The sequence below is a fragment of the Micrasema longulum genome, unplaced genomic scaffold (genome assembly GCF_059751315.1).
Source record: "Micrasema longulum isolate JH-2025_06_02 unplaced genomic scaffold, ASM5975131v1 h1tg001733l, whole genome shotgun sequence".
In the NCBI taxonomy this organism is placed as follows: domain Eukaryota; kingdom Metazoa; phylum Arthropoda; class Insecta; order Trichoptera; family Brachycentridae; genus Micrasema; species Micrasema longulum.
In genome coordinates, this window is record NW_028278911.1 from 22,580 (window position 1) to 47,485 (window position 24,906).

General features: G+C 33.3%; 2 protein-coding genes across 5 annotated transcripts; both read right to left on the reverse strand.

Moving 5' to 3' along the window:
• Positions 1–674: 674 nt before the first annotated feature.
• pAbp (poly(A) binding protein) lies at positions 675–4,679 on the reverse strand. Its single transcript, XM_088237478.1, has 3 exons — positions 4,157–4,679; positions 3,269–4,050; positions 675–1,557 (listed from the first exon to the last, which is right to left on the reverse strand). Exons 1-3 carry the CDS (start codon positions 4,347–4,349, stop codon positions 730–732), a joined length of 1,803 nt encoding a protein of 600 aa, XP_088093604.1. The 5' UTR covers positions 4,350–4,679; the 3' UTR covers positions 675–729.
• A 2,045-nt stretch (positions 4,680–6,724) lies between these two features.
• Positions 6,725–15,043, reverse strand: LeuRS-m (Leucyl-tRNA synthetase, mitochondrial). 4 transcript variants are annotated; one of them, XM_088237480.1, is made up of 6 exons: positions 14,746–15,043; positions 14,213–14,665; positions 12,694–14,095; positions 12,207–12,457; positions 10,480–10,713; positions 6,725–6,940 (listed from the first exon to the last, which is right to left on the reverse strand). In XM_088237480.1, exons 1-6 carry the CDS (start codon positions 14,833–14,835, stop codon positions 6,752–6,754), a joined length of 2,619 nt encoding a protein of 872 aa, XP_088093606.1. In that variant the 5' UTR covers positions 14,836–15,043; the 3' UTR covers positions 6,725–6,751. The 4 variants fall into 4 exon arrangements, with proteins under 4 accessions (XP_088093606.1, XP_088093608.1, XP_088093605.1 ...); XM_088237482.1 differs by having other exon boundaries at positions 14,849–15,021; XM_088237479.1 differs by lacking the exon at positions 6,725–6,940 and adding an exon at positions 7,487–7,774.
• Positions 15,044–24,906: the final 9,863 nt, after the last annotated feature.

Genomic DNA, 24,906 nt, shown 5'->3' on the forward strand with positions numbered 1-24,906 from the left:
CCTAACTCATAAATTCCAAGGTTTTTTTTAATAATGCAACCTATGTATAAACAAGTTTTACATACATAGATTATTTGATGTCGAAACAGGAAATGCCAAAATATTGTTTATTTATTTACAGATGTATCACGTATTTTTGACAATTTGTGGATTTACGAATTTTCCAAGTTAGGTTAATTTTATTATATTACATCAGTGTGACCCTAGAGCATGGTTACAAACTTATGTGGCATATACTATAAATGAAAAACATATGATAAAAATTAAAGAAATTTATTTAACCCTGGTAATATATCCATACATATCGTTGAGGTGAGAAAATTACAAAAAAATAAGTGTTAACTTTATGTGAAATTAAAAAGATTTTACGTTTGAGCAAGTCATACAATTACGTAACGCGAACAAGCAAATGGACATGTGACCACTCTTGTAAAATAACATAATCACCTTCTAGGTGTGAGAAAGAGTTAAACGGTAACAAAGTAAAAACAATTTCACCTCGAGGCAAAATACAATTATCGCGGATAGTTAAAAATTAAAACATTTACCGAAGTTTATTTTTGTAAGGCGAAAGTGATTATTTTCCCGGGAGGCAATACACGAGGGCATTATGGGAAAAGCAGATGTTACCTTAGTTTTTCACGTACATTTTTCTTTTTTTTAATTGCGAAACATTTTTCTCTTTTTTTTAACAATTTTATAAACGTGGGAGTAATTGACCGAAAAGAATTACTCCTTCTTGGTAGCTTGCTGCTTAGCTTGGTGAGCTTGAAGTACAGCGACAGCTTCCTCCACCTTGGCCTTCAGAGACTCGCCATGCTCTAACATGTGCAGCAACTCAGAGTTGTCAATCTCTAACAACATCCCTGTGATCTTACCCGCAAGTTCGGGGTGCATACGTTGGATAAGCGGGAACAGGCGTTCGCCCAGCATTTGCTTCTGCTCCTGCAGCGGAGCAGAGGCCAGCATGGAGGCCGTGAGCGGCTCTTGGCCTTGGATGTGCACAGCCTGCTGCGGAGCAGGTGGGTTGCGCATGTTGGCTGTGTACTTGTAGGAGGCGGGGCGCGGCGCAGCTAAGGGGGCGCGTGCAGCCGCACCCTGCTGGCCTGTGATGGGGCGCGCCGCTAAGGAGCCGCGCATAGCGGCAGGCGGGGCGCGTGTCGCAGGTCTGAAGCCGCCCATGCCAGGGTAGGCGGCGGCCTGGGCTCCGGCTCGCACGGGCGGCTGGGCCTGCCAGCGCGGAGAAGCTCGGATGGGTGTCATCTGTGCCGGCCCGTAGAAACGCTGCGCAGGAGGGATGGTAGGCACGAAGTATCCTCCGCCACCGCCCGCCTGGTAGATCTGCCCCATTTGTTGCATACGCATGTTTGTCATCCTCTGCATGTATTGCGAGGCCAAGTGAGCTTTGCGTTCTTCTTTTCTCTGTGCTAGTGCTACGTATAGGGGTTTACTTCCCATTATTCTGCCATTCATATCGGTTACCGCCTTCGTGGCTTCTTCGGGAGCGGAGAAACAGACAAAACCAAAACCTTTACTGCGCCCGTCTTCTAGCATAACCTGAAATAAAACGCACAATTATTAATATAAGTTTTAACAATGACAATTGCATCAACTCAGCATTATTTCATTTAGAAATGAACATATTTTTAAAGACAAGAACTGGTTTCAACCCTCCAGGGAACGGTTGATATTAACCTGTCCGGGAGTGAGTTTCTGCGGACAAAACTGTATCTGGGGGGAGTGAGTTTTTAATGTATGTATTGTTTTTTTAACTTTTTATAATTTTATATCTTTGTAATAAAATGTCACGGTAAAACAGAAAATTAATCTCAACTGTGGTTTTAGGGTTCTAATACCACCACAGATGGCAGTACCAATGCCATGAAAATGTTTTTATATCTAAAGAAATAAATGTCACCGGGCTTTAGTTATAAGCGCGGACGTATATATACTCCTTTGAGGAAAGTTTTGTTTAGGCGTACATGTACGGCCATACTCCCGGACAGGTTAACATATTACAACAAAGACGAAGAACATTCTGCAGAAGGAAATATAGAAGTTTAGGCATATACAGGGCTTATGAACCATCATTGGCTGGTTTAAGTGGTTATTTTACTCACCGTAACATTCACTATTCTGATCATAAATAGATGGAAGAATTAAAGGAATATAGATGTGCAAATATAGGCAGAATAGTGAATGTTACACAGTATGTAAAGTGGCCACATAAACCAGCCAATGACAGATCATAAGCCCTGTAGATCCCTAGACTTCTATATTTCCTTTTTGAAAATGTTCTCCGTCTCTGTTGTAATATGTTAATTTTACTGTTACGAAAAAATATGTTTGAGTGTTGAAAATTTTAATTTACTAGTATTTTAAAATGAAAATAGAATTGGAAAGTTACTTTTAAAGGTAAAAGTGATATATTTGACAACTCATGGGTGCTATTCCGAACCGCTCTCGCAGCACGAGAGCGTTTGGAATACCACCCCAGGAGTGTATAAACTTCAATGAAAACATGTCCATCAAGCTATATGGGAGAACGTCCCCCCGCTTTAATATTCTCATTAAAGAACACACGAGATGTTCAAATAAAAGTATTTTTAGGCCAATCATCTCAAATTCAAATCCTGAGTTTAATAAGGGTACAGGAGTTGAAATTTTACTTTCAAATACTAAAAAAGGACTTAAACTAAATAATGCGGAGGTGTTTCACATTAATAAAAGCTTTGAAAAATAATATTCCCCGAATAAAATACTATCAAATATTTAATATATTAGCCCACTTTTTGATTGAAAAATTAATCTCTAAGCCCCTCCCCTTCCCAACCTTCACCCTAGACCATTCTCCAACAAACCATTAAATAATATTAACCTAATTCTTTAGTGCATGTTTGGATATGGTGGTGTTTGCATCTCCTTTAACTCTGCATGTAATTTGTGTATTTTTTCGTAAATATACTATGGTGGTGGCAAAGGTAGATGTGTATTTTAGTTTACGCATGTTGGTGTAGTAAGTGTCCTGACGAAGAGACGGGTATGTCTCGAAACCAGTAAACATAAAAAGTCGGTAAGTGGCTATGTACAAATATCTAACATTAGTTCAAACGAATGACCACAAAGTTCATGCTTTTAATATAAATAGAATAAAAATAGATATTGAATTCGTATATAGAAGGACTTTAGTCATACAATTATTTCTACAGGAGAAAATATGGCTTGTTTGAAATGTACAAATTTTTAATCGTTAATGAATAAATCATACCTTAGCAGATGTTATGGTGCCAAAGGCCATAAACTCTTTACGAAGACGCTCATCATCGATGGTATCATCTAAATTCTTGACATAAAGGTTCACACCCTGGAAGCGGCTAAGACGTTCAATCTTGAGCTGTTCAAACTTGCGCTTCAGTTCAGTCTGTCGGTCGGCTTTCTTCTGGGCACGGCCAACATAGAGCGGCTTCCCTTCAACCAACTCCTTGCCATTGAGTTCGATCACAGCTTGTTCTGCCGCATCAGGATCTTGGAAGGCCACAAATCCAAATCCGAGAGACGCTCCTCCTTTGTTCATGACCTTATGGCTGGTAATGCGTCCGTACTTCTCGAACATTTCTCGCAGCAATTCATCGGTAATATCTTCGCCAAAGTTCTTGACGTAAACATTCCTGAACAACTTTGCTCTCTCCCCCAGTTCCTTTTCGCGTTCTTTACGGGGAATGAATTTACCTACGTACACTTTCTTGCCGTTCAGCAACATTCCATTTACTTTATCGATAGACTTGTTTGCAGCCTCCTCCGTTTCGAAGTGGACAAACCCGTACCCTTTAGAGGCGCCAGTTTCATCCTGGGCTACTTTGCAACTAAGAATGTTACCGAAGGCGGAAAACGTATCGTACATGGCTTTGTTGTCAATGTTTTTATCCAAATTTTTAATGAAAACGTTACCGACGCCAGATTTTCGAAGAGAAGGATCCCTTTGAGACCACATAATCCTAATAGGTCTACCCTTTATCATGTCAAAATTCATTGAGTCCAATGCTCGCTCCGCTGCAAGAAAAGTAAAACGTTTAAATTCGCACAATTTCATATTAAAACAGTGTACAATATGGAATGAATAATTCCAAATGAGCTTAAGAAATGGCGTAATATTTACCGTCAGCTGGTTGTTGGAAATTAACATAGGCATAGCCCAGAGAGCGACGAGTTATCACATCTCGGCAAACACGTATTGAAAGCACGGGTCCCGCCGTTGAGAATTTTTCAAACAGCATTGCCTCGTTGATGTCATAGTGAAGGTCTCCTACATACAGAGACGCCATCGGGTAGTTAGGCGGTCCTGGATTCATGTTTGGGCTTTATTATAACTTCAACACTGCACACATTAAATTTAAAGACAAGACCACAACGTGGATATTTCAAACTTTTCTTTTCAAAATGGCTATAGTATTCTGGAATGCCCACGTTGTACACGCACGCACGTATTCAAAATAAAGTTACACTTGTTTCTCGTACGTTTTCACTACTTTTTCGATTTTTTTGGGGTTTTTAAGAGTTTTTATTATTTTTTTTGTATTTTTACTAGATTATTTCACGAAAATTAAGAGGATTGTGTGACCTATTTTCTAAGGAGACACACAACCTCACGTGAACGGACCTTGCTCATTCGAGGAAGAGGCGGTGAAAGGGTAGCAGGCGGAGTTTATATAGTGACCGGAAATGAGTCACTAAAAACGGACTATTTAAACAAAAGAGATAGCTTTTGAATGATTTTTTTGTTATATTTTAATTTGAAAATATTTAAGAATATTTTTTAAAAGAATTTTATTATTTTATAAATTCAAATTAGGGTTTTGATAAATAAAAGAAATTGTTATGACTAAATTTTTCATGTCATCAGTGTTACCCTAATGAAAATATAAATATATTGTAGTTCTTAATTATATTCATAAATACTGTATAGATTGTGCTACTCGAAGTAAATAACATTATGAATATTTTTTTTATTGCTTCATTTTTATGATAATCATCTCAAAGACGCTGTGTAATAAGTATCCCAACACGTTCTGCAACTACAAAACGCATGGATAGTGTGAACTCTATCCCCTTTACATCGTTTAAAAATGTAATTTTTAGGGTTTTTTTTATCGTTTACCCATAAGAGCTAGATTACAACACGTCCTGTAACTACAGAGCGCGTGGACGGTTAGAATGCTAAACTCTATTCACGAAATTTAAGTATGAATTAATTTGTTAGTTGATGACGTTTATTCATGAAAGCTAGATTTAAAACATTTTACAGCTACAAAGCGCATTGATGAACTGAATTCTAACAACATAAAAATGGTTTTTAAAAAAATACATTGAGCAGAGAAGTACGTTTGTGAAGTGTTCACAATAAAAATAAACAATAAACAGCTAGATAAAAGAAAGCGATGATCAATGTCTATAAAGGGCAGCTATTGTAGGTAGTCCCACATCCAGCATCCTTTGCTAGGTAACTAAAATCATGCGACTAACAGCATGGGCTGCGGCAGCGAGGCTGGTTGCTAATTCTTGGCAGATAGAAGATGCAAATATGCAGGTACCAAAGGATGATGCTTATTGTTCCATCAGTTTTGTGTCCATTTTGGTCTGACTTTTATCATATTATCACTCATGATTTCTGATTCAAAGTATTAAGTTTGATATTTATAATTTTTCATGTGATAAGAAGTAAGTAAGTATTTATGAATGAAGGTATGTATACATGTTTGTATTATCAACACCCTAATCCGATTCGATAGAGGTGGTGTTGGTATAACATAAATATTTTTTTATGAAATAATGGTTTTTTTTGTATATTTTATTTTTGCATGTAAGATGAATGTATGTATTTAAAAATATTTTCTGTGTAATAAAACAAATTTGCATCTAACGTTAGCAGATCACATGGTGTAATGGGTAAAGGTTAATAACATTTGCCTCACGCTTCGATGGTGATTTCCCTCAAGCCTGGGTGTTATATACTGGTCTGTTATAGTTTAAAAAATCAAATATCAAAATAGATTGAGTTTTTCTACTGACATTTCTTGGAGGAATTGCATTTTAATAAATCATAATAATAAAAATATGTTTATAGTTTTCTTCCACTTTTATTTATAATTTTTACCAGTGACCGGGTTTCATCATGACCGACATCGTCAGACTGGTGGGAGACTGAATAAATTTCTGTTATATACAGGTGCAAGCAGGGGTTGTAATACATGATTTTATATCATTATAGGAATAAAAGAGTTTAAATTGAAATAATTAAAGTATAAAGTAATAACAATTGTATGAATTGGAAATTTGTTCAGTCTCCCACCAGTCTGACGATGTTGGTCACAACGAAACCCGGTCACTGGAAAAAATTATAAATAAAAGTGGAATAAAACTATAAACATATTTTTGTTATAAAAATTACATTTAAAAATTAAACCAATCCTATGTATTCAGAATACAAAGGTTTGGTTTATAATTATATAAATAAAAATAAATATATATTTTAAGTGACTAAATTCAAATCCGAAAGAACATTATCAATCCTACCACAATAATGATAATGTAAAATCAATTTCAAAGAGAATAAAAATGTCAAATGAAATCTCTAACACAAACTGCCTAGTATTCACATTAATAATTAGCTAGGAACCAATATATTCAGAGAACTGAGAAAGAAAATTAAGAAATTGAAAACATCTTAAAATTTATAACTTCTTTATTTATTTATTCACTTCTTCAAAAAGTTAACTATAGCATGACAGTTTGGATACAAATAAAATAAAGAGTTGGATTTATTTAAGTTTTTTACATTTTTGCTTATTTTATCATTTAAAATATTTTCCAAAGCTGTCTCATGGGTAAGACTATTTAGTTCCAATGGAAGCATCTTTAAACCCCCTTTGTTTGCACCATTGACCTATAATTTAAAATAAAAATCAATTTAGTGAGAAATAAAAAAAATGGTTTAAATTAATAAATCCAGTTAGTACTTATAGTATATCCCGCACAACTTTGCGCCAGGGCTCTGAGACGGTCATGATGTAATATAACCTCGAAGGCAATCCATCACCGTGTATGTAACATAACTGCTTAAATCACCCTGATATGGCATTCGGCGTTAAATACACCCATGGACAATAAAAAGTTCGCACTTGTAATAAAATTCTTAATTTAAAATAATAAATATTCTCAATTGCTCGGATTTTTTTTAATATTTATTTTTGTAGATTTGATGACTAAGTAATGTTTCCAAGTAAAATATAAAAATAAAAGCTTAATATATATTTATAAATAGGGTTTTTTCCAGGTAGCAGCTCCGTTACCATTGTTCTTGTCCCGACATAATTGATTTATGGCACTGTGTCTTTATTGGCAATCGCAAATAATTACATTTGGTTAATAGATTTGTGTGAAGGGTAAACAGACCGATATTTTAAACAAAAGAATATAAAAATAAAAGTAATTTTTCGGGTTCGATAGTATTTTAATATTTTGTAATATCGCCTTTGCTCTTAATCACTTAAGAAATTTTGTTTGACATCAACAAATATAAATTATTTATAATATCTAATGATATTTCATGTTCCCAAACATGGTTAATGATTTTAATCAATTCCTGGGTATTTTTGGCCCGTTTCTCAACAATTTTTTGTTTCATTATTGCCCATAAATTTTCTATAGGGTTAAGGTCCGGACTGTTTCCAGGCCAACTCAGTGATGTAACTCCAAAAGACTCTTTGAATTCAGTTACCTGTAAGAAAGATATGATATTACAAACCAAGTTACAACAATTTAAATTTATAAAATAAAGTTATATACTCACAGATCGAGCTCGATGGCAAGGCGCAGAATCATCTTGGAATATAGGATTTGAACTAAATTGTGTAATGTCTTCAACTGTAGGAAACAAATGATTTTCCAAAATGGTTTTGTATTGAATGGCATTCATAGTGCCTTGAACTATCTGTAGTGGACCCAAACCATGAGCTGCCATGCATCCCCACATCATGACATAGGGTGAATGCTTTACTGTTCGGGTAAAACATTTAGGGTGAAATCTTTCGCCAGGTTTTCGCCGGACTATCGTCTTGCCATCTGGACCAAACACATTAAATTTAGATTCATCGGAAAAAATTACTTGTTGCCAATCGTCTATTGTCCAATTTTGGTGCATTTTGGCCCAATCTAAACGAGCCTTCTTCATTTTCTCCGTTAAAAGGGGTATTTTTTGCGGGACTTCTTGCTTGGAACCCCTGCTCCAATAATATCCTGGAAACTGTCCTCACCGAGAACGTGGTTTGGCACGTAGACTGGATCTCTCCGTGTATTTCTGCAGCAGTTAGAAAACGATATTGGTTGATAAGCTTGGCAACCAGCCGATCTTCTCTAGGAGTTGTCTTGCGCTGCCGACCACTTTCCTTTTTTCGCTCCAGAGAGCCGGTTTCACAATTTTTTTTTTAAAACTTTCTCACAGAACACTCCGAGAAACCGATTCTACGAGAAATTTCACAATTCGACATATTTTCCTGTGACAGAGTAATATTTTTCGATTTTACCGCGATAGACATTTGACCCGAACTCTCCATATTTTCGTAGCGATTTTTCTTCAGACGTAGTTTTTAAAAGACTGATGAAGCTTTTAAAAATGTAATTACTTTAAATGTGTATCCAATATATTCCTTAACAATAAACAAAAGCAATTGTAAAATATTAAAATCGTTTCTAAGAAATAGAGTCAGGTATACTTAGAATTACGGATAGCGGGATAAGTGCGAACTTTTTTTTGTCCATAGGTGTACATTTAAACATAGCTAGTAAAGATGGAAAAAAACATTTTATATAATTGAGGGGGTTAAATGCAAAACCGCCACTGTGCATGATAATTGTTTTTGGGAAGACCAACTAAACCAGCAACAAAAATACATTTTTTTTACAAGTTCAATGTGCAACTTGTGCGCGGTATAACAGGTGGCCAAAAGATTATTCATTTTAAGTTAAATGTCCACATTGAACTTAAAAGAAATACTCATTTGGCTACTGGTTTTGTTGATCTTCCATAAATAGTGATCATGCAAAGTGGCGGTTTTGCATTTAACCCCCTAAATTGTAAAGTAAGATTTAAACATTAAAAAAAAAACATTGCGATAATTTTACAGAACACACATTGGAAAAACCATTTTTTTTCTCTCTCCTCTAAAGTGGTAAAATTTGTGATGGATTTTATGCGGTGATGGATTTTCGTCAACTATACGCTAAAAATATACTTTATATTTATTTCTTTATACATAGTATATTCTGACACTCATCCACACTCAATAATGTATAAGGCACTGCGCTGGATTGTTAAGTGTATTATACACTAAGCATTTCACTGTAGTAATTGTAGTAAAAAGTGCAAAGTTATAAGACACGTACTTTACCAGAGCAGTCTCATGGAATCTTGGCATTGTAAGAATATGAAATTTATAAGAATTATACATGAGACTAATAGGCATTTTTTTAAATTATCAATATTAATACATGTTCATAAAACATCTTTATTGGGATAGGTTGACAAAAAATAAAAATAACCTACTAAACCTTTTTGACCAAGTGACGAATAGCAGAACTCTAGTTGCAAATCTCTATCATTACACCCTTATCTACAACTGAATGTGAATAGGGCACTGCATTGGTACATTAAATGCAACGTATCTTAACGGGGAAGTTCAGTGTTTTTTATTATTTATTAATAGACTACTTAAAACAGAGCCAAAAAAATTTGGAAAAAAATTTTTTGTACAGTATTATCATCGCTGATTTTTTAAAGTTTTGTAATTTTAAAATTAATCCACCCGTGACACCATGAGTTGTCGTCGGTGAGGTGTGCTGACATTTAAAAGTAGAACCCTGTAGCGTCAAAATACACTTAACATCAAACAAAATATAAAATGGCTACTCGGAAACCGGAAATCTATCACAACACATTTCAGAGTAGTATCTCAAAAAAGTTTATTGTTACTAAAACCATTTATTTATATTTTTGAGAAACTTTGTGATACAATTAAATGCTCTTATTTTTACCACGTGTAAGAAAACATTATTTATATCCAATGACCAGAAGCACTGAACTTCCTCATTGTCTGTTACATGACGGTGAGACAATAAGTCTAAGGAACAGTGAAATATTCCAGGATAAAACCACCTTTTGAACTAATATTTCATTTCCTTCAGATTCCTTGCCAGGAATCGAACCCGGGGGACCTCAAACACGGTAAACAAAACAGCCAAATATAACAGTACTTCACCCGATTACCTATTTTATGATTTTTAACTGAGATTAGCCATCTAGACAAAAACACTGTCCGGAATTCTGATTCTATTTCATATGCAGAACTTACTTCTTTATACACCAGGACAATACATACTAATAATTTTATAAAAAAGAAACCATTCATTCAAATCTAAACCTCTTACTTTGTATATTAAATCCAGCTTATAATTTTTATCCACCACCGGCCAATTTTGCTGAAGAACGTCATTCTGCCAATGAATCAACTCATTGTTTAGATTCAAGCGCCCCCGAGCACTAAGCATTCCTGACCAAAGTTCAGAGGCAAAATGTGGAGCTAATGGAGCCAACATTATTATTTGGTAGGCTAAAGCAATTTCAAAATGCTTACTATGTGCTATGAAATCACCAGGCACTCTCTGAAATAAAATTTATAATTGATTTAATTTAATTATGTTTATATTAATGTATTTCTTATGGTTTTAAGTGAGTGGGTTACTTTTAGTTATTGTTCCGGACACATACAATATATATGTGTAAATTATAATAAATTAAATTAAACTAGCTAGAATCCTAGGTGCTAGGCTCCCAATAAAGATAAACTATTAACTTTCGGGCCTGGCCTCAGTAATACCAGAGCAAAAATAAAGCCCTAGAACATTTAAATTCACTTAAAAATAATGTATGAATGTAAATAAAGCCCTAGGAAGGGCTACTGTATTATGATTGTCATGTTGCACGCATCGCGGCTGCCGGCGAAATAGCCCGTACGGGCATTAGGCGCCTGTATTTACGTGACTCGCAGCCGACGGCATGTGGCGAGTGGTGGGGGTAAGCCACCCCCACCACTCCAAGCCGGCTGGGGGGGGTGGGACGGCTGACTCACGGAGCCCGACATGCATCGCTTTATAAGGCGTGTAATTAGAAATATTAAATCAGTTGAGTTCCTAACTCTATTCACACGTGTTTTGTTAAGTTCTCCCCACTATTCGCCTTTCTGCACTTCGCTATTCGCTCCCCTCTGCCAGCTAACTGCCTTCGCCTCTCTACACCACTTGGACCGGGTGGAAAGTCTTTTTCAGGGCTATTGAGGTTGACTTGCGGTCGGCGAAGTTGTGCTCCTACCTTCCGACTCTTACCGAAAACAATAAGGGCAGGTCTGAAGGTCATAAAAACGTAAATAAGATGTTGTTATAAATTAAATATTACAACCAGGATTATCTTCTTTTTAAAAAAAAAAGAGAATACAATTCTATAAAAAAAGGTTTCAACTAAAGTATTTCAATAAATTTGATTTTTTTAAAGTATTACCGAAGGCATGATTTTACGTAGAAATAAAGGAAAATCTCACAAAAATGTATGTGATTTAAAATGCTTGTATTTCTTTTCAAAATATTTGGCTTCGGCCACTTTCATGTTCAATTTATTATCTTCAAATTATTATAAAAAAATTTAGTTCAATACTTAGTCTTTATTGAGATCCCAGATACCTAAGTTCAGTCTAAATTTGAAATGGCGTAATCTGCCAGTCTAAAAGTAATTATATTTTAGAAATACCTTTAAAATATATTGTTTTTATTTTTGCGCGATCAAAAAAAAACATTTGTTTTAAAATGGCAAAATAGTTTGATTTCCTAATTTTGCGTTCGTTTTACCAGACTACAGCCTTAAGACCTCAGAGTAATAATGCATGAACCTACGCATTATTACTCTGAGATTAAGAAACAGAATTCCAAATCATAATATGGTGTTGTTCTATTTAAAATTCAGGTATTATTCGTCATTTTTGACATGACACTTTTGTTTTAAAAAACGAAGATTTTATGAACAATTTTGAAAAAATATATAAGAAAATCTAGAAACCTGATAAACACGTAAAATGTGTAATATCTTATATGATTAAAGAACTTACTCTGAGTATATTAGTTAATCCTTGAAGTCTTGATATGGCTACACTTAATTGATAAGTAAAATTAAAATTGAATGTTGTGGAGGATACAAAATAGTTTAAAGAATCCCAAATATTTTTTTCTTGCTCTATAAATTCGTTGGATCGAAGCAGAGTATTTAATTTGTTTTCATCTACTTTATTATTTCTTTTTTCAATAAACTCTCCTACAGTCAGCCAAAGCCTCCTCTGCCAATTCAATATACCAGGAAAGGCTATAACATCGAAATAACAAAATAAACATTACAACCTACTTAATTGTTACAGATACATTTCATTTGAAATAATTCAACTGTAACTAATTTGAGTAAATGCTAGAAAATATTAGTTTATGACCACTTATAGTAAGTGGCTATATACTAATAATATATATTATTATTAATATTACTTAAAATGTTTGACCATAAAGTTAATACTTTAAACATAAATAATAAATGCAACTATAACTCACTAGCACTAGACCAATGTCTAAATGAAGTTGGTGCTACATCAGCCAACATGAACAATCGTGTACTGTCACATCCATATTCTTCAAACATATGTGAAGGATCTACACCATTATACTTTGATTTACTCATCTTTTCCCAAATAATTTCAACAGGTTTGTTATCATTAATTGTAACAGCTTTGCCCTTCTTTTCGTCAATTATTTTTACATTGCTCTCTGGAACGTATCTGCCACTATCTTTAATCATAAAGGCTTTTCCCATAACCATTCCTTGAACTAGCAATCTCTTAAAGGGTTCTTTTTCTGGTAGTTTTCCTATAGAATATAAGAAATGGGACATAAATCTAGCGTAGTATAAATGCAAGACAGCGTGTTCTTTACCTCCTATGTACAAGTCTACCGGAAAATGTTTCCAAACTTTATCTTTATCATATATGGCATCACAATTGTTTGGATCTAAATACCTTAAGAAATACCAAGAAGAATCTACAAATGTATCCATCGTGTCGGTTTCGCGTGTAGCTTTTCCACCACAGTCAGGGCATACGGTATCAATCCAACTATCTACCTTTAAAAGTGTATTTTTATTACATTTGTTTGGATGATTGATTTCTGGTAATACAACAGGCAGATCTTGAATAGTTACAGGTTTTGTACCACAAGTATCGCAATAAATAACTGGGATTGGTGTACCCCAATACCTCTGCCGAGATATTAGCCAATCTTTCAATTTTGAACTCACGGGAAACCCTCCTACATTTTTCTTCATAGCAATATCACAAACCTGCTTCTTCAGTTCCTCAATATTGTCTGACAAAAGTTTAAATTCATTTGTCTTTACATGAGGAATTTTTGTATTTGATAAAAAAAGTTCATCAGATTCGTCTATTTCAGAAGATCCTATGTAGAAATCAGAGCCTTCTGCATACAATACTTCATTGGTCACGATGATAGGTACCCTTTTTTTTGTTATTGGACATTCTGCTGAGATTGACAAATGTTTATAGTTTTTAAATACATCACATACTAAATGTTGTGTGTCTAGTTGACTTCCGGGTTGTACAGCTATAAATGAAGGATACATAAACTTTTCAGGTTTGTTAGTCCACACTGTTATTTTCTGACCATAATGCTCATCACCATCCCTAAATAATTGAAAATCTATAGAAATTCCATTACATTCTCCTATCCAGTGTTGTTGCATGCTAACAATATCACGCCAATCTATTAAAGAAGGATCCTCTAAGCCATCGTACAAAGACTTTGCAAATTTCGTTGTCCTTATAAACCATTGGCTTAAGAGTTTTTTTTCCACTTTAGCACCAGAACGCCAAGAACATCCATTTACATCAACTTGTTCATCAGCTAAAACAGTCTCATCAATGGGATCCCAGTTGACATATGCCTGGAGCACAAAATAACTTTATTTAGAAATATGTGATAGCCAAGAACATAACAAGAATCGATTATGATGCGATTTCATTATTTTATTAAGTTATGAAAATAGAAAATTTAAACTTACTTCTTTTTTGTAAACCATACCAGCCTTGAACAGTTCAAGGAACAAATATTGGGTCCACTTGTAATAATTTGGATCTGACGTATTTATTTCCCTTTCCCAATCAAACTGACAACCAAGATCAAATAATTGACTTTTCATTTTATCTATATTTGATTTAGTCCAAGTTTGGGGTTGAATTTTTCTTTCTAAAGCTGCATTTTCCGCCGGTAAACCAAAAGCATCCCATCCCATAGGATGTATAACATCCTTGCCATTCATGCGATGAAAACGGGAAATTGTATCCGAAATAGAATAAACCCTAACGTGTCCCATATGCAAATGTCCCGATGGATAGGGGAACATAGATAATGTGTAATATTTTGGTTTGGTTGTAGACTCTGAAGTCCGGGAGGCTATTACAGGCCGCCAATGTTTCTCTATATCTTTCTTTATTTGTGGTGTTATTTCTTCTCCCTATAACAAATTATCTCAAATATTTACTAAGAATTGTTCGATGCCAAACTAAAATTTGATTAGAATTTTAATAAACCTACCCATTTTGAAATACCTTTAGTAGAATATTGGATTAGTGTTCTTGCATTTGGAAACCTTTCAAACAACTGATTACCTAACAACGATAACATATTTAAAACTTACTGAAATCCGGAATTATTGCATATATTATAATTATCTGTCATTAGTACTCAGTACATTTTAGATTTTAGGTTATTCACATTCTGTATTTTAAATACATTTTTGACATTTGAAATGCAACATAGACTACTTGCGCGGATCACGTAATTTTGTTATAGTTCTACATTGTCTCTGATTCTGACATTATTTTAATAATTCTACCTGACATATATTTTATAAAAGATTTTCAGAAAACAGGTACTGTATGTTGGTAGATGGTGTAATAAGGTATATGAGAAAAATAATTTAAAAAATTGAAACGCAACAGTTTTCTGAAAAAATATTATTAAAGTCGAAAATTTCAAACAATGTTTACAAAATTAAAAAAAGGTGAATTGACGAATTTCTTATTTTAATAAATAAAACAATAAAAAAACACCTAATGTGTTATTGACAGTTATTTAATATATACCTAAATTAATTAATATTTTTATCAAAAAAGTTTTTTTTTTAAACATCCGCAACACGCTGTTTGCATTATTTTTATAAAATTAATTTTAATTATTCAATCACGAGGTGCTGCCGCCAGTGGCGATTGTGGGAAACTCTAGAAATAGTCATTTAAGCATTTAACACGACAGTCCAGTGTTATGTTTTTGGATGTAGTCATCAAATATTGCTGTGTAAATACCTTTTATTTATTTAACTTTTTGTACATAATGTTATTTGTACATTGGCGGGCTTATTGCCAAATGGCAATTTCTTCCAACCAACCAATAAAATAAAAGTTTTATTTTTATTATTCAAGTTACAGAACATATTCAATAGAAAAAAAAAAGAATAAAAATTTAAAGATATATAAAAATAGAAATAAACGTATTTGTTTATAAATTACCTTAAATCGAAACTATTACTCAATGGGAAAAAGGAAAAAAGAGGAAAGAGGAAAAGGGAAAGGAGGAGAGATTAAGGAAGAGAAAGGAGATGTTTCTTCAGACGTGATTTAAACAGAGATAATGTAGTAACATCTTTGATGGTGGATGGGAGATGATTCCACAGTCGAGCCGCATGGACACTATATGAGTTAGAGAAGAAAGAGGAATTGTGTATGGGTATTAAGAGAGTGCCTTGAGAATGAGAACGAAGAGGTAAACCATGAACTGATAAGCGTTGAAATTTTTCACACAGGTATATAGGAGCGTTAGGACTATGAAGTACATTGAACAGAAGTGAGAGGGAGTGATAGTCTCTCCGCTGTCTAATTTTGAGCCATTTCAGTTGCCTACGATAATCAGAAATGTGGTCATATTTCCTAAGACCAAAAATGTACCTTATGCATGTATTCTGAAGTCGTTAAAGTTTATCGAGTTGCTCACAGCTTAAATCAGTCATGGAAACATCAGCGTAATCTAGAATGGGTAGTAGTAATGCTTGTACAAGAGTGCATTTAGTACTAATGGGTAAGAATTTTTGCAACCTTCTAAGTGAGTGTAGACTGAAAAATATTTTGCGGCTTAATTCATTAGTATGAGCTCGCCAGCAGAGATGTTCATCCATTAGTACTCCTAGATTTTTTACGGATTTCCTGTACTGAATATTGGTACCATTGACAATAAGAGGATTAAGTGAAGGTATGTCTAGCTTACTAAGCAATCTTTGACTACCTGCAAACATAATTTGTGTTTTAGACGGGTTTATTAGTAAACCATACTCTTTTGTCCATGTTGACACGCAATTTAGTGTTTTAGACATCGATTCTATTGCTTTGCTGGTGTTTTCAGGTCTGCAATGAAGGTATAATTGTAAATCATCTGCATAGAGATGATATGAACAATTGAGACAATCTGCAATCGGATTAATAAACAGGGAAAATAGTAATGGTGATAAAACTCCACCTTGAGGTACTCCAGCGGCAATATCGACCCATTCCGATTGATGATCTGGTGTTTTGATGCACTGTTGTCTAGCTCGTAAATACGATCCGAACCATTTTATAACCGGTTGTGTCATATTTAGTGTTTTAAGTCTAGCCAACAAAAGATCGAAATCTACAGAGTTGAAAGCGCTACTGAAGTCGAGTAATGTTATCAAGGTTATCATTTTGTTATTCATTGCGTATCTAATGTCATCTGTAACCTTGACTAAAGCGGTAGTTGTACTATGGCCCGCACGAAAACCTGATTGATTGGGATCAAGAAGATTATTTGACAATAGATAATTATTTAGCTGATTATATACAACTCGTTCAATGACTTTGGAAAACATTGGAAGAATAGATATAGGTCTGTAATCTTTGACAGAAACTGGTAAAGAAATTTTGGGAAGTGGTATAATAAATGCTTTTTTCCAAGCTTCAGGAAAATCTCCAGTATTTAAAGAAAAGTTTATAATGTGAGTAATAACCGGTAAGATAATAGGAAAAATAAAGTGTATCAATCTCATACTCAGCTGATCACTGCCCATAGATTTGGTTTTTATAGAAAGTAAAATACGTTGAATATCAGTTTCTTGAGCGGAAGAAAATAAAAACGGTGGATAATTGTAAGAAGCTGCCATACTTAAACGTCGGAGAGTGTCGGATTTAGTGCTGACATCCAGTATTATGAAAGTGAGTATTGAGATCGTCTAGTTTGACAGTTGAAGATAATGTTATCTTAGGTTTACCGGCGCCAAGAGATTTTAAAAACGACCAGGATTACTAGTAGAGTTTTGATTTAAGTTTGTGAGGATATATTTCCTTCTGGCATTTCTGCACAACCTTTTAAAGGTATATTCCAATTGTACGTCTGTCCTGTAAATCATTCTATAATGTGCATAATCTTTTTGTACATAACAACATACTTACACCATTCAGTGTTTTTGAACAGCGCGTACATGGATGTTACCGGCAACATAATGAAAATGACAAAAATTTTTTTACTCTCAGATTTTATTTGTATGTAGTTCCTGTCACTCTCCCTGTCACTCATCCGTGTGGAAAAACGCGGTAACGTGTTTTTTTTTCCAAATTTATTTATTGAATAAGAATCATGACAAAATAAGTATAAAATTACAAATAGTTTGTACACACATAATTAATTATAACGTTTTTACCTCTCCAATAGAGTGAAAACTCGTGTTTAGAGAGGGAGATTGTTTGAGATTTATTTTTATAGTGTTTTTATATATATATATATATATATATATATATATATATATATATATATATATATATATATATATATATATATATATATACATTCATATATGGACATGTATTACATTTTATTAACATAGCATTTTTACCATATAAAACAGATTCCTTAAAATTAGACATTGTAATATATTGTTAGAATGATTATTTTTATAGCACTATTTTTGTGAAAATCATCACATTCTGTTGAATTTAAGTAACATACGTGAGCTAGATTTCAACATGTCTTGCAGCTACAGAGCTCACGGGCAGTTTAAATCTAAAGACTATTAAAACTTTACAAAAAAGTGACTTAAAAGTTTTTTATTAAAAAAAAAACACAAAATTTTAAAAGTGATTTTAATCAAATATATACGTTATCAAATAAAGAAAGACGTTAAAAGAAAGGTGAGTGCCCGGAGCAACGGTGCACTAATCAAACTGGCAAATAAATGTTTATCGCAAAAGGCATAATTAAATGTTTAAAAGTTTCATAATTATCAATTCAGCCTGGTGCCGACATTTATGCATAAGAGTGAGGTAAAGAATCAGAAATCAAAGATAAAAGTAAGCTGATAAATACAATCTATCAGGCGGATGTATGCTAAAACAATATATTAAAGGTGAACATATTAATTTATTTATTATAAATACAGTCTAAGTCAATTACAACAGTTACACGAAGAAACATACGAGTATATGCAAGAAACTGAACAAAAAGAACATAAAACTATGTAGCAAAGACAAACAAGGGCAATACAATATATTCATAAACACGATAAACATGTGAGATTTCGAGCTAAACCATGCCAATCCATCTTCATCCACTGTTTTCGTGGCGATGACATCTATCAAGTTGTGTGACGAATTGACTAATCTACACACTCTGGACATTGGGGCATAAAACCAAAAGTTGTTATTAAAAGATTTAATAAATATCAGATTTCGATTTTGTCGGCATTCTTTCATTATATATGGCTGAGACAGACATTATTGACTAAATCAAGATCCTTGCAATACGATGGAGTTCTGCGTTGATTTGGACACGTAGAGTGAATGAATGGCAAAAAAAACAGCTTAAAGAATTTACCATGCGAATGCATGTTAATGAATGAAGAAAATAAGGAAGACCGAGAAAGACATGGCTTAACTTGAAGAATACTGTCATTGATAAGAAGACTGCACAGAATCTGCCATTTAAGTCAAAATTGAGTCAAAAAATGATTTTTGTTTTTCAATCACACTTTCGAATAGTTGTATTTATGTGTGACAAGCATGGATAAAAAACGTAATAAAAAATCGACGTTGATTTCAAAATCGGATATCTACTCATTGATTTAGTATTTGTGAAATACTAAATCAATGAGTAGATATTTAGTGAAATACTTATCTGTCAATCAACCAATAAAAGGCCGGCATTCGAGTCACGTGACTTATAATCTGTCATTGCTGATTGTGACATAAAAATACCAAATCAGCTTAGTTTCATTACGTAAAAGAATTATTTTGCGCAAAAGCAAAAAATTAGCCACAGACTACCTACCTCAGTAAAAAAAGGTATGCTTGCTTAAATTCATCTACATGACAAATCGACACAGGCCCGTCTTTTTTATTACACTACACATTTATTAACAAATTACAACAGATATGAAAAACATTTAAGAGAAGGTAATATGGAAGTCTAGGCATCTACGGGGCTTATGATCTGTTAAGCCTTGTAGATGCCTAGACTTCTATATTACCTTCTCTTAAATGTTCTTCATCTCTGTTGTAATATTTTAATATAAACAGCTCCCCAGGGAGTTGAATCCAGTCCTTGTCTACAAAAATTTGGACAAACTCAAAATATTACTACACATTTATAGTCGGAAGTTTTATTATTCAATGGAAGAAGTTGAAGAATTGATTTAGTTAGTGAATTTACGTAATATAAAGACTAATATTGTGATACTAAGTGATAGGACATTCACAAATAAACAAGAAATTGCAAATGCACTCAACAAACATTTTTCTACCATAGGAAAAAAACTGGCTGGTAAAATACTTAACAAATTGAATAAAAAAGAGTGGGAACTAGAAAACACTGAAAATATTGAATTTAACTCTCAAGAAATGTTTACAATAAAAGAAATTACAGTAGACAAAATTAAAAAAAACCTAAAAACCCTAAAAACCGACTGCTCAAAAGGACCTGATGGTATAGATGCTAAACTTTTGAAGATTTTGTATGAAGAGATAGCTATACCAATCTGCCACGTATTCAATCAAAGTATAAAAACAGGTGAATTCCCAACCCAGCTGAAGGAAGCTTGTGTGATACCAATTTTCAAAGAAGGTAGCAAAACAGAACTAAATAATTATAGACCAATATCTCTTCTAAACATTCTCAGTAAAGTTCTGGAAAAAATTGTTAACACTCAACTTACTAAATACCTTAGTGAAAATAATCTGCTTTCAACAAATCAATATGGATTTCGTAAAGGAATAGGAACGCAGGATGCCATATTAGACATAACTGAATACATTTATCAAAACGTAGACCAAAATGAAAAAACATTAGCAGTATTCCTTGACCTGGCTAAAGCCTTTGACTCAGTGTCACAAATACTTTTGGTTAAGAAATTACAAGCATATGGAATAAAAGGTGTATATCTAAAGTGGTTTGAAAGTTTTATTTTCAAAAGAAAACAAACTGTAAAAATAGGTCATACAATTAGCGAAAATCTTACCGGAAATTTCGGGGTACCTCAGGGAAGTACATTAGGGCCTACATTATTTCTAATATATGTAAATGGACTATGTAACTTGAATGTTGATGGACGCATTGTAACTTTTGCAGATGATACGGTGCTTTTATTCCATGCTAAAAGCTGGAAAGAAGTGTACAGTAAAAGTGAGAAAGGCTTGGAAAAGACGAAAACATGGTTAGATTATAACTTACTTACACTTAACGCGCACAAAACAAAATTTTTGACTTTTAGTATAGACAAACGGAATCAGCCAATAGAAAGAACCCTTAAAATTCATGAATGTACAAATGCAAGAAACAGCGACTGTGACTGCCAATCTATAGAAAAGGTCGATCATATAAAATATCTAGGTATGCACATTGATAGTTATTTAAAGTGGAACATACACGTAGATAAGACAGCAACCAAACTAAGGAAAATGATATATTTATTTAAAAACATTAGAAACATCCTAAACAAAGCAACTCTAATTAATGTATACTATGCTCTAGCACAATCAACTATTAGTTACGGAATAATAGGATGGGGAGGAACAAATAAAACTACATCAGAGCCATTAATAAAAGCCCAAAAAGCCTTACTAAGAGTAGCCTGTAAAAAACCTTACCAATACTCTACAGACAGACTTTTTACAGAATTTCCAGTACTAGACATAAGACAAATATACATAAAGACAATTTTAAGACATTTCCATCAAAATCCCGACAGACATAATGACGGACAACAAATTTACGACACTAGGCAAAGACAAAAGACAATACTTCTGCTCCCAAAGAAAAAAACAAATTACGGACAAAGGCATTATACGTTTCTGGCCCCTAAGCTATACAACTTTTTAAGCAAGGACATATTGGCGAACAAAATGAAAAACAATATTTTCAAAGCTAGAGTACATAAATGGATTACTAAAAAGACTAGACAGGAAGCTGAGGAATATGTTTCTAATATAAGAATGTAATTATAGTTTCTTGAAAATCCTTTCTCGTTTTTATTGATGTAGATATGTTTTAATTTTTTTTTTTTTTATTTCTTTTAAATTTTTACACAATTGATGTGAAATTATGTACAATTATGTATGAATAAAAAATACACTGACACTCCGGAACGTGCCTGTGGGCCAGTGGAGTGGCTATATCCATAAAAATATATATATATTGAATGTACCTACCTATTGTATAGACATGTTTGTTAACTATGTATTTGTATTGTATTTTATATTGGATTAAATAAATAAATAAATAAAAATAAAATATTACTAAACGTCTTGCAGCTACAAAGTGCATGGAGTGATAAAATTCAAGCAACGAAAAACAGATTTTTTTAAATTCAGCAAAAATAAAATTATTCAACAATGTCACTTAATGACATGTGTAGTGAGATGTATTATGTCACTTTATGACATGTGCAGTGAGATGTATTATGTAACTTTGTTTATGTTTGTCGATATATTTCTAAAACACAAACATGTCTTGGATGCTTTTATCTTACGTTTGAGCTTAGAAAACATTCGAAGAACTGTCAGTAAAGGTGGCAATTATCTTTTGTTCGGTTTATCGAGAATTTTATCGAGATATTCATCTGACTGAATCATTAAATTGTTTTCAGGCGTTGCCTAGTATGTGAAATAATTCAGTCAGATGAATCTCTTCACAATAATAAAGGTTTCAGCTCTTTAATTTCACTAGAATCAACAAATGGAAGAATTGAAGATGATGTTCAAACATAGACAAAATGGTGAATGTTACACAGTGTGTAAAGTGGCCACTTGAACCAGCCAATGACAGGTCATAAGCCCTGTAAATGCCTTGAATTCCATATTCCTTTATTTAAGGTATTCTCCATCCCAGTTGTATTTTGTTAATATTTCAATGTTCAAGATATAAAATAAAAAAATGGATACTTATATTTATTTTCTAAGTAAAATATAATCGCTAGCGATGACGTTTTTTGTTTTTCCATAAATACTGTAAGTATAAAACATCAATATCGATAATGAAATATAATAGTAAGTTGTGCATAATCATTTATATCGATCATTCGTCATTAGATAGAAGCCTCGGTTTAAATTCCTGGGATGGTCAACATGAAACAATTGTTTAAAGGGTCGTATCACCTTGTAATATTTTATCATTAATTAACTAACACCTGAAGCGTAAGACCAGTCACCTTATTTTAAAGTAATCATTGCGATTAGCTGCATTTATTTTATCTTACAGCGCCCTACGTTCCATCAGGCGCGGATAAGGCTTTGAAGATGTTCAATACGATTTTTGTACGTATTATATTGGGGATTCCAAATCGGCGAACCAAACTCGAGGACACTACGTACATATGAAAACAAAAGTTTTCTTAATGCGTCAGTTCTTGTGAAAGGTTTGGTTGATCGTATGACAAACCCTAACATTTTATAAGATTTTTCTACAGTATTTTCTATATGTTTGTTAAATGTAAGTTTACTATCAAATACAACACCAAGGTCACGGACTTCCGTAGAAGAATTTATAGTTAACTCGTTGATTTTATATGAATAATTAATTTTTTTAGAACGAATGCGGTAAAAAGAAATTTGCTGACACTTTTTAATGTTAATAGACAATCTGTTTTTAATGCAATATGTGTTTAATCTATTAAGGTCTTCTTGAAGATTTATACTGTCTTGATCATTATTAATAGGTAAGTATACTTTCATATCATCGGCAAAAAGACTGAATTGTGCGAATTTGAAACATTGACTGATATCATAAATATAGACATTGAAAAGGAGTGGCCCGAGGTGTGAACCTTGGGGCACTCCTGATGGTATAGAAGAAAAGTTTGAACAGAAGCCACCGATTACAACAGATTGACAGCGATTTGTCAAATAAGAAGTAAACCATCGCAAAAGATCTCCGTGAATACCCAGATGTTCGATCTTTAATAGAAGGGTAAGATGGTTTACTTTATCAAAGGCTTTCGCATAGTCAGTGTATATAGCATCTACTTGAGTTTTATTTTCAAATTGAGAGAAAATGTATTGAGTGAATACTGCTAGATTAGTTATTGTTGATCGTTTTCTAAGAAACCCGTGCTGCTGTTCGGGAAAGTTACGTGACAAATGAGTAAAGACCTGATCATAAACAAATTTTTCGAACATTTTACTAAATACTGGAAGTATGGAAATTGGGCGATAATTTTCAATGCAATTTTTATCCCCACTTTTATGAATCGGTACAATATTTGCTTTCTTCCATTTGCTAGGAAATAATCATTCCGATAGTGATTTTTTAAAAATAAGAGCAAGAGGAAGGGACAATTCATGAGCGCAATTAATTATGAATACTGGAGGTATCCGGTCACTACCAGGGCCTTTGTTTGCATCTAGCATTCGAATGTATTTTAAAACGCTGTCTTTGTTAATGCAAATGCTACTTAGATTATCATCGGTAATTATATTGCGTTGAGTATAATCTAAATTAAATGAACTGTGTACGCTTGTTTCTCTATCAAAAACAGAATTAAAGTATTTAGAGAATGATTCACATACGTCATAACAATTTTCAATAGTTTCACCATCATAAGTCATTACTTTTGAAATAGCGTTATCTTTTTTTTTTTTTATGTATCCCCAAAAACATTTACTGTCTCTATTTATGTCATTCTCTGTTTTTAATAAAAAGTTTCGATAGAAAATACCTTGAATTCTCTTTTGTTTAGACCTAAGAAGTTTAAACTCTTGATAATCCATAATACAGTTTGTTTGTTTCCATTTTTTGTGCATCTTACTCTTTTCTTTAATTACATTTATAAAAGAAGGGGTGTACCAAGTTGGGTACTTTTTGTTTTTTGTTTTTGGAACCAAGTCTTCAATTACTTCGTAAAGTGTTTTATAAAAGCAAGTTAAAGCGTCATCCATGTTTAAAGTAGAGCATAATTGAGTAGGCCAATCCGTTTGAGAAAGACGCAGTTTTATAGCACAGTAATCCGCCTTATGATACAAAAAAACTGTATGCGATTGATCGATGAACCGATGAGTCGTTGTTTTTTCTAGTTGAACATTAACCGTGGGGTGATGACTATCCTCCGTTACCAATGAAAAATCTGAACGCAATATCTTTATATCTCTATTGCATAGTATAAGATCAAGGATTCTTCCATTTTCATTGAGAATGTGATTGTATTGA